The 11602-nt window shown below is 38.7% G+C and overlaps 1 protein-coding gene across 1 annotated transcript in view; it reads left to right on the forward strand.

Annotated features, from left to right (window-relative positions):
• Positions 1-2349: 2349 nt before the first annotated feature.
• Positions 2350-11602, forward strand: part of fstl5 (follistatin-like 5) — a 186918-nt gene continuing 177665 nt past the window's right edge. The window contains exon 1 of the mRNA XM_017307175.1: positions 2350-2871. Coding sequence (XP_017162664.1) covers positions 2849-2871 — 23 coding nt within the window. The 5' untranslated portion in view covers positions 2350-2848. The remainder of the gene's footprint in view (positions 2872-11602) is intronic.

Below are 11602 nucleotides of genomic sequence, written 5' to 3' on the forward strand. Positions count from 1 at the left end.
GCATCTTCAGCATCCATTCAGGTGTTCGAAGCTATTTGGCTTGTTGCTGTATTTCATGCAACATTTTGTTTCCAGGTCTTGCTGTCATTGGAAGGAGGTGCAGGCAGATGTTTTATCCAGCAGTGATGAGCATGGTCTTTTGTTATGGTGTCAGTTATGCAAGTTTTGGTTCCTCTCTGTGCTTCTTGTTAGATTTTTGACATTTTTCTCCTTTTTGTTGCTTTTTTTCCATCTTCTTGTGGTTTTTTTGTGATGTCTGAGAACTGAGGTATGACTTTATAGTTCTCCCTTCTCTTTGTCAGTTGCCTATTCTACTTTCTTTGCTTGTTTCTCTGATAAAATGCCTGAGATTCTGACCTGCTCATCCTCTGTGTGCTCTTTTGGCCTGAGATAGACATTCTTTTCTTTATATTTCTCATCCAGCATGTTCTTTTAATCCAGTTTAGTTTTGTTAAAAAATTCCACTTTTGGCTTTTTTTTTGTTTGTTTCTTTCCCATTTGTTGTTCAATGTTTTCACCCACATGTTTTTGGTGACTCAAAGAAGAAAATTCCTATAACTTATTCTAATGTTCTAACAGAGCCGAAGTCACAAATATCAAAATGTGCTTGAAGTGACAATTAAAAATATCACAAAAGCCCCAAGAAGCAAATCTTTGCTGCAGACCTTGGGTTGATAAAGAAAAGATTATTGTATTACTGTCTGAAGTTCTGGTTAAATTTTAGAGGAAACTTTTGGTCCAGAACAAAAAGAAGCAAAGATACAAGATGGGGAGGAATACCAAGTTATAATCAAAATTCACAATTTTGTATGCAGGGGTTCTGTTTGTTGTGGCATTATCAAACGCCACCGACCTTTCAGTCCTGTTTGTGGGAGAGGTCAGTCACTATTTGCCATTAAAGGTCAGCTGTCAAGAAAACGTAGACACATTTCAAGCATCTGTCTTCTTGTTTATCCACCTTCAACCAAGGTGAGTCGACGACCTCTTCGTCATCAAGGCCGCATGTGCATCTCAAATCAATCTGGATGTCATCACAGAATGAATTTGTTTCAGTTAGTAAATTCACAAAGTGACACTTTTCTTATTTAGATTCATTCAGTTTCAAACTAACGTATTTTCATCAATGATATCAGTTGGTTTGGATGATTGAGGCTTGCAGCTAATGACAACTAAATATTCAGTTTTTCATGTAAGTAGAATATTCAGTTTTTAATGAGGAAATATTATGCCATGCTCCTCTCATGATGAAGACTCCTGACTTCTTCAGCAGAAGCTGGACTCAAGAATGTATACAATATATAGATTTCAGTCAGTGAAATAAATAAATTAAATCTATTTACCATCCATTCACCCACAAGTTCAAGAAGAACAAAAGCAAACTTCCATCTTCCATCCTCACCTCCTAATTGCCTGGGGACACAATGGATCCCTTCTCAACAGTTGGGACAAGTCATATGAAAACAAATAAGCTTTGGAGACCAAACATAGACAAACGAATCCTCATTTCTTCCCAGGATAGAAGAAGTTCTTTCATGGGGAATAATTCTGGAACTTTCCCTGTACCACAGTAGGAGGTTTATCCTTGATCCAGTTAATAAGAATACATTTCCAACCCAGAAACAGCAGTTTACTACATAGTTTCCCTTCTAAATAAGCTATTTTTATTTCTTTTGAAGGCAAAAAAATTAAAATAAATAAATCCAGGGACTTTTTTTGACCTGATTCTTAAATATTCTCAATTCTTGAGGTCTGGAAGCTCAGAATTATTAATTATTTTACATTGCTGGAAATAGTGGGAGTTCTTTTTAATTTTAATACATAAAAGACGCATGAGGTGCCATTTTATGCAAAGCAATAGGAGCTGTAAATTAGTGGTGCAGAATTTGGTGCTGGGTTTCTGGCAGGCAGTTGCATTGAAACTGTAACTTTATTTCTGAATAATAAATTCCACAGGCTTCCTTGTTAAATAAAGAGAGAAGGTGAAATGCAAATATTTACCAAGGTACAGTAGCCAAATACAGTAACACAAAATTTGACAATACAAGCAGCTCTAAGGTACATTAGGAAAATAAATAATTACCTCATTTTTAAGCCTTTTGACAGGAGGACTTTTCTGTATTAAAATAACAGAAAATTAATAGACACACAAATGTATGTGGACTTGGATCTTTTTATGAATATTCTGTCATTTGGAGGTCATACATCATCTAGTGAGTGAGTGAGTGAGTGAGTGAGTGAGTGAGTGAGTGAGTGAGTGAGTGAGTGAGTGAGTGAGTGAGTGAGTGAGTCCCCTTTCTCACTCTTCCCTCTTCCTCCCGCTTGTTTCTCCACGGAGGTACAGAACCGCTCCACTTTCTCTCTGTCAGCCCGTCCTCGCTTTGCTGCCTACTCTGCCTACTACGGGATATTTGTGATTGGCTCCTGCCCTGCTGCTCTCCCGCCCCCTCCGGTGGTTGTATGTAAATCTGGCCGGGACTCCGCCAGCGGGTGAGGTTGGAGCTGGTGACTCCTACTTCTGCGACGCACACGAGATCCGAGAGCGGACGAGGTGAGATCGCTGCGCTGCCGGAGCTGTCCACTCCGCCTCGGTGCTGAACTCCACCACGTCTCTCTCCCTTCGCGCTGGCTCTACTTTACTATATTTTTGGAAAGGATTAACACCATCTGTTTCGGCTGCGCATTGGCCCAAACTTCAAACTTCTCCCGTGGACGTCCCTCGCTCTGTCCACGCCGGAAATTACCCCACAGTGTTCGTGGATTTGAGCGGCTGAGCTCCAGGTTACCACTTTGTTGAGAAGTATTGCTTTGATCCACTCACTTCTACTCCTGTTTGGATTATCTTTTCTGGATGCTATACGTCTGTCCACACAGGTAAGACTTAAATCCGGTGTTTGTGCTTGTTTGTGTGTTTTATTAGGACTAATTGTTAAGCCCCATCCGGTCGGACCTCCCTCTGTGCAGAAGTCTCCACACTGTCTGACTCGCTATCAGATACAGAGCTTAACCCTCATCATCGCCGAGGCGCTGAGACTGTTTTCCAATAATCCAGGAGGACGCTCTCTTCGCCTCAGAAAATATTATATCTTCCAATCTGCCGCTTTGTGCTTTTACCATTTCAATTTACCCGGCGCCAGTTCCGGGAGCCTCTAACCAGCTGATATGAGGCTATCGGAAGTTGGGATCAGAGTTGCTGTTGTTCTGTGAGGAGGGAGAGCTCACACTGAGGCACAATCACTTCACAATACCAACACAATCAATGTTGATGAAGATGATTGGAGGCACGACACTTTGCCCACTGCTTTTAATTTATCCGCTTGGTACTTAGAGGTTGTTTTTTTTCTCCTTGGCACGCTAATCCTTGAGTGACACCGTTAGCGGGGGAGGGATTATACTTTTATTTTTTATCCTCAGATTTGCGCTGGACTCATTTGGCTTTATATTACAAGCCCCAGCGCCGGAGATGGTCATGAAATTCTGTTGTCTGATTCTTTGCTATACATTTGAGGTCGGTTGTTGCATATACCTCCTCAGTGGTTCAGCAGATGGAGTTAAAGCCACCATAAAACCAGATTAAGTTCAGCTATTGATAGGACTTAGACTCACAGCTTAGGTCTCCTACAAGAGGGTTCCATTGTTTAAAAGCTATTTCTAGAAATATGTGGCTTAGACAGAGTCACACATGAAACTGAACAACATCATGAACTACTAGTGAAGTCTGGGACAACACATAAACCTATGCCATTATTTTCACAACACATTGCAAGCTGTTTTAATATTTCAGAGACATATCATTTTAAATAGCTTCATATGCTTTTATTTGCATTTAAAATCATTTTGTCACGTTTGTGAATTTCTTCTATGATGAAGTCCTCTTGTTGACAGAGCTTTGAATTTTCAATCCCTCTTATCTGGCCTTATGTGCTCAGATAATGTTTAATATTGTTTCTTTTTTACTTTCAGTTTAATGTTTCCAACATGAAACTTTCAGGAACATTAAAGTATATCAAAAGTATTCACACCACTTGAACCTGTCCACATTGTCACACTCACAATCTTTCTTGATTTTTTGTTGTTTTTATGTGATAAATCATTGCAAAGTAGTAGAAAATATAAAGTGGAAGGCAAAGATGCATTTTCAATATTTTCTTCATATATCTGAAAAGTGTGACATGCATATCTACTCAGTTCCCTTTTTTTTATACCTTTAAGCCAAATCTAGTTCAACAAACTGCCTTTGTAAGTCACCTAATTAGTACAGCATCCACCTGTGTCTCATTTAATTGGAGTATAAGTACAGGAGGTTCTGTCAGTTGGTAGAGAACATTAGTGAATAAAAGTCATGAAGACCAAAAAGCACAGGAGGATAAAGTTAGGCTTAAAAACAATATTCCGACCTTTGAACATCTCAGAGCACTGTTCCATCGGCCAACATTAGATACGAGTAAATCACAACCGAAAGAGGTAGAGTCTGTCGATAGGGCAACTATGAGTCATGCATTCCACAAACCTGGCTTTCATGGAAGAGGACAAGAAGAAATTCACAAGAAGTTGCAAAAACATGTGGACAGAGCTGCTGCAGTCAGATAAGATGAGCATTTTTTCAGGGGGACATGCAGGACAGTAGTAAAGTCAGAACTGCACTGGAAAGGTTCAGATCAGGACTGTACAATACCAGTCACCAAGAGCCAGTGATCTGCATGGGTCAGACATGTTCCTGCTCCATCGCAGCTAATTCAGAAGGTTTAATGAGCCCCTCGGCAGGTAATCAAGTTCTGCAGGACCATGCATTTAAACTGTTTATTTCACATGTAGAATAGCAGCTTTAAAGGACTGACTTTAGATAGCACTGCTTTAAATTAAAGTAAATTTGTGTGGTCAAGTGGCCAAGTCAAAGTCATATAAGTAAATTGAGAATTTGTAGCAAGATTTTGAGAATTGATGTTCACAGATGTTAATCATCCAATCTGACTGAGCAGGAACTATTTTTTCAAAGAATGAGGGATGGTCTCAGTCTAGATGGGCCCTAAAAGCTTTAATTGCAGCCAAAGTTGGTTGTGTAAAGTTTTGACCCAAGGGAGATTACTATAAATGCACATTACTCTATCCAGATTTAAAAAGCCTGATAAAATATGCATATTCTTTAATTTGCTGGACAATTATGCTCTGGTTATTGGTGTTGGTCTGTCATATTAAGTTCCAACATAAAAATTGTAACAGAAACCAAAGGGTCTAAATATTTTTATTTTGCATTGTGCTGCACTTTTTTAAACTTTGCTCTCTGGCTAAAGTCCCTGTTTTCATCATCTTGTTTCTAAGAAATGTCGATCTGCTTGGTCACTTTATTCATTGATAATAACATATCTGTGAAAAATGTCAGGAAAAGGACCACATGTCTCAATAAATACTTGAAATCCTTTCAGAGGCAGCTTTTACTCTCTAGACGTTCCGTGCAATTCCTACAATAAACAAACACAGACAATCTGCTGGCTAAACGAAACAGTAATTAACATTCTTGCAGAGATTATATGCAGGCTTCAGAAGGCATAGAATTCGAACATTCAACCATCTGCAGGCTGCCACATTCCAACTTCAATCTCTTTATCCAAGCAATGCATTCACTTTATCTGTCAAAGCTCTTTGAAACTAACAGATAGAATCTATTTCCTCTGGTGGATAGATGGATATGCAGTTCCAGTTTTGAGACTTTGCTCACTAATTGAATCTCAACTTGAAGCGAACAAGTTATCTATCATTGATACATGTTATGTATTATGTATAATACACAGGACTATTTGATAACTGATAACTTACTAAACATGGATTGTACTAAAGGTTGTTTTGTAGAAGAAATCTGAGCAAGACTAGAGCTTCTGTAATCATTATGGGTATTTTCCTCAAAGACAACATTTAGAGTAATGCACAAAACCAAGAGGACAATGACAAAGCCAAGCAGCAGATTCAGAAAATTCCCACTGGGAAAGCACTTCTCTCAAAAGCACAAAGACCAGAAAAAAGTCTTTCCTCTCTGTCTTTTTTATCCAATAAAGCCATTTAATAACAGGTAGGGAATAGGTGCTGCCAGCCGTGCAGATACAGAGTTAATGGAGTTGCTCTGCTTTTCATTACAATGCCTTCCATTCGATCACCACAGGGAAGGAAAGAATTCAGAGTCAATCATTCTTTTCTCCAAAAGAAGAGGAAAAACTGGGAAACTGATCAAAGCATTTCCAAGATTTGAGTGGAAAATTGTTCTCCGTAAGGGCGTAGGCGCCCCATGTCGACTACTGGTAATGGAAAGGGTAGGGCAGATTCAATGACATAACAGCCATGCAGTGGGTTTTGGTGGTAAAATACGCTACCAGTGAAAATGGGAAAATTTGAAGGTATTAATATTTATCTTGGATGATGGAACACCGGAGCTGGTTCAGTGAGTGCTGTAGGATGTGTTTAAAGGCAACCTTTGAGAGCAAACTGGTTTAAAAAGGATGTTTTCCTGGAGTGTTGGTCTTTGTCTTTTTGTGCAACCAAAAATGCTTTAGTTCAAAACCAAGACAGGTTGGAGAGATGTATCTGTTGCACATCAAAAATGTGTTTCTGTCCACTTATTCTGCAGTTTCTACACCATCTATAGAACCAATCCACCCTTAAAGAATTTGGAGACGTTACCCTGCTGGCTTGTTTTGTTTTCTGGAAGATGCCCCAAGCTGTCTAAAAGTTGAAATATCAATCATATTCATACTGAAATAAAGCAACTGCGAACATAGCTGTCATGCTGTGGTAGTGCAACTGCTCTATATGTTGGTTTATAACATAAGTAAAAAATGTGCACACTTTCAAAGTTAGTTTTTGCAATGCTTGTGAGCAACAGAATACCTGAACGCAGTCTTACTGTCAGAATGCAGGAAAGTTAGGAGTCATCAATTCTTTGAGTGAGAAATCAAATAGAAGACATCAAGCCACATAAATAACACATTAATAACACAGACATGTGATAATTAGTAACAGCAACCAGGTGTAAAAAAACAAGACAGGCAAAATTACAGCTTCTGCCAGCGCTTTTTTTCACATCACTTATGCTAACATATCCAGAGCTAGTAGAGGGACTGTGTGGTGGGACTGTTGGTAGCAGTGCTGCCTTGTCTTGCAGCAAGAAGTTCATAGGTTCAAGTTCTGACTTTGGATTTTCTGCATGGAGTTTGCATGTTTGTCTTCTACATGTGTTTGCATGCTTTGCAAATGCCAGCCGGTAGCCTATCAGGTAGCACTGTGCCCAGGTATCTCAGCTTTCAAGCTGAGTTTTCTTTAGAATATTTTAGAAATGTGCCACTAAAAGAATCTGTGAATTGGATGATTTTCCCTGAATAACTTGTCACGTTTCACAGAAAATTTGCAAATAGGAGGAGGTCCATTGTACTTCTAATCTTACTCAGAAAGTCATATAAAGATGTACACTTTATAACCTTTTGTGATTTACACAACATGTCGTATGTTCTGGTGCCCTCACAGACTTTTAACTGAAACATCATATTTCAGTGACTATAATCTCAATAAAACCAATTAATTCCTGATCAGAGTTCATTTTGACTGAAAACAAATGTCCTGTACTTGTATAGTCCAGGGCTTTGTCTAGTCCAGAGAGCTCCAAACACTTTACACTACATTAATTCACTCATTCACAGTGATGGTGGTGAGATACGCTGCAGGTTGCTTTTCAGTATCACCACCGGTTGCTCTGACTACCTCCAGTAAAAAGTCCCACTCAAAGACACAATGACTGAGACAAAGACCAGCTACAGGACAAATCCCTTCATCCAGAACCATCATCGCCCCTCTTTAGTGAAGTGGATCCTTTATATCACATAAGCTTAAGGAATCAACATTTTGTACAACATTGAACAAATTTTCAGAGATAAAAAAAATTCTACTAAGCTAAATGAAACCAAATATTATTTTTAAGATCATGATTTCAAATATTTCCAGTACATATTTTGACAAGCTTGTTGTTTGTTTTCTGCTTCATCACTTACTCCATCCCACTTCAACAGTGACACTTGTAACACCTCTTTCTTTCTTCTTCATCTCCCTCCTCACTCTCTTAGCTTCGCTCTACCTTCTGCCGTCTCTCATCTGCGTCTCCATGTTTGTCTTTGTTGTTTCCTCCCTCAGTGCGAGGGATTTTTATTGTGCAGTAGACCCCAAAAACTTTGAGGTGTGTTATTCTGCCACCACGTTTAGAAGACACTGACATTCTGTTCTCCTCGGATGCAGAAGCTTGTTTGATGATGTGAAAAATGTCTTTCTTTTCTTCCCTTGTGCTTTACAAAGCTCTTTTTTCTTTCAAAGAATTTCAATGATGCTTCAAAAGATGCAAATAGAAACAAAAAGTTTCCACTTTTCATCACCATTTTCCCCATGATGTTAAAGAATATCTGCTTTGTGCATTCAGAATCAAACTAGCTATGTTTCGTCTGGCTCAAATTTCTTTTTGTAGCTGAAAGAATCAATATGAAGCTCTAGATTTGTGAGGTGTGACCAACTCTTTCCACGTCTTGATAGACCTACTAGTTTATTGTTAAATTGTGATTGCCACTAGCCTTTTCATACAGTCCTGCAGAACGGGGGTTGTGTGGCTCCTGGGTGAAATACTGAAGCGGCAGAGCTTGTTGGCAGATGGCGTGAGGATAATGGAAGTAGCACAAACCTTAAGGGTGAGGGCGAGCCGGCTGAGGTCTCTGTTTTAATCCTGTGGAGGACACTGGTGGCAAATAGGCTTCGAAGCATTGCAAAACGTTTTAGAGCTCAGGGCCATGAGGAAACCTTTAAAGCGACATGAGATCAAATTCAAGGAGTGGAACATGCAACAGGACGAGAAAAACTACAACATTTGAAATATCTGTTAAAATGACTAATTGTTGAATCAGACCAAATGTAACACACTGGTCACTTTATCCAGGAACAAGTTTAACTGCTTGTCAGCACAAAAACTAAATTATATAATCATCAAGGCAACAGAATGGGAAAGAAAGAGTATTTCCAGGTTCATTATAAAAAAAGTTCAATATGCTAAGCAGATAATTAACTCAGAACACCTACAAAGGTTCCCTACGTCTCTAAATGATCTCTCAGCCTGGGTCAGTAGGACATACAGTCAGGGTAAGCTGTAAAAGATCATTGCTATAAAGGCTGATTGTTCATTCATAGAAAATTGAGTGGAAGGATAAAGTGCCCTTGGAAAAAGGTGAACCAGTAACAAGGACACTGGCAGCTTTGAAATGATTGTGAATCAAAGTCTATTGACTCATCAAAGCAGCTTTGATGGAGTCAGTGAATCAAGAACCAACACACACAGAGGAATCAATTATTCCATTCCTTGTTTCAGTCTACTCCTATAGCAGAGAGCTTGGTAGAAACGTCAAGGGAAAAAAGGAATTGGACTGTTTTTCAGTGGTCTAAAGTCTTCTTTTCATATGAAGGTGAATTTTGCATTTCATCTGGAAAATCAAGGTTCCAGAGACTTGAGGAAGAATGAAGAGGTTACAGAATCTGTTTTGTTTGGAGTCAGTGATTATCTGAGGTGTAATGTTGTTTTGTTGGTCCACTGGGCTTTCTGACTTCCAGTGCTGTCATCTGCCAGGAAATGTTAGATCACTTCATGCTTCCTTATGTTTACAAGCTTTATGGATATTCAGATTTAGTTTTATAGTTGGACTTGGGATCAATCCACATTGGCAAATGTCCCAAAAGTTGTTTTAGTGATCATGGTGTTATTGTGCTTGATAGACCAACAAACTGGCCTGAGCATTGCATCTCAATTATTTTCTGCCATATAAGTATATATATATAATAATTTATCTTTGGGATCAATAAAATATTTTTGAATTTGAACACATTAAATGCGAATCATGTCTTAGAGAAACTGCTGCCAGAGAGCCTGTTTGCTGCAGAGTGAGCAATCTGTTACTCGGCTTGTTGCTCATTTGGGACATTCCAGTGTTGACATACAGAAAAAGTTAGACATAAACTTTATTTGTATGCTGCACAAACATTTTAGTGTTTGGTATTTGTGTGTATTGAACTGTGACAAGATTCTTCATTCTTGTCTTCATTCTTTTCATGTTTTATGTTTGTTTCAGTTGTAGCTTAGGAGGCCAGAGAGTTATGCTTTGCTTTTTGTCATCTCATGGTTCAGCTGATCTCTGTACCTGCCATGGCTGCTGACGACTCAGCCAATTCTAGGTGTCCAATTGGAAAATTACCAACAGGACGCCCAATGTAGGCTGTCTTAGCCTGTCAAGCTTTCCTCCCTTCTGTGTGAGTCTCTTTGCCAGTCAGCTCTTCCTTTTCATCATGTATGCGACTAAATCAATGACATGCTTGTCACTGATGTCTGCCCTGCTATGCTCTCTGGGATCCTTGCTGCCGATTTTCCTGCTTCAGGCTTTTCATGCAGGCACATGAAAGGGCAAAGGTGTCCCAGAGCAGCACAACGCCATAACTGTAACTTCTGAAGAAAGGAATATTTTTAAAATACAGTTTTTTCTGAAAGTGTTCCTGTGTAAAATACATTTAGGTCATTTTATTTTTACAATCAGGAGTCAGGCTGTTTCATTTAATGTGTGAAAACATACAACATGCTAAAATGACCAAATGAATAAACTGAGGCTAAACTACAAAGGTTAATAAATCTATTCAGTCAGAAAGTAAGAGCTAAAACTAGATAATATCTAAAATAGAAATATAATTTTAAGTAATTTAAAGTAATGACGTATTTGATCTGAGTTGTGGTTGTTATGAAACTTCAAAATGAGTCAAATATGTCCTGTGATAAACAAAAGGAGAATAATTTAAATGGGACATATCAGGGATAATGCACATTATGGACGACTGATTATCTTGAAATCATTTTGGAGCAGATAGCTCAATTTTATTCCCCAAAAAGTTGGTAAAAATGTCTGAAAGTGCAAAAAACATGAAATACTGTTGGAGTTAAACGTCATTGATATTCCTGAGATAGTAGAAACAACATCATGTTTTTAATTTAGACACATGGTGTTATTCAGCTATGAGTACCAACTGTGCTAAATACAAACTGTTGTCATTATTCAAAATTAACCTATAAAACAGTTTAATTCATCAGCAGGCTGCTACATTAATGAAATAAACAAACATAAGAAATAAAAAATTATGTTCATCACAACCTGGGCTTACAGTTAACATATGAAAAACAACAAAAAATGACATTCAACATTTTTCTGCAAGGGCACAAAAGCTGCTGTTTCCACCGCAAACATGTATGTGTATAATATCCAGAACAACAGTAACACCACCCCTCATTCCACCCATCAGCAGTTCAAATCCCCCCCTGTGGATCCAAATGAACTACCAATGATTATGTTATTTTCCCTGCTGAGTGTCTACACTGTCCTGGATCTCATCTGCTGCTCCTCTTGTGAATGACATCATGGGAAAGCAGGTTTCAATTAGTCAAAATCTCCAGAAACAAACAGACAAAGTTTGTTTGAGGTGCTGGTCGTAGACTGATCTGTGAGCTGCAGACTTCTCAGGGTTGTTAGCAGTGAAACATTGAGAAGGAGGAGGGGGG

The sequence above is a fragment of the Poecilia reticulata genome, linkage group LG10, assembly GCF_000633615.1.
Source record: "Poecilia reticulata strain Guanapo linkage group LG10, Guppy_female_1.0+MT, whole genome shotgun sequence".
Classification (NCBI taxonomy): domain Eukaryota; kingdom Metazoa; phylum Chordata; class Actinopteri; order Cyprinodontiformes; family Poeciliidae; genus Poecilia; species Poecilia reticulata.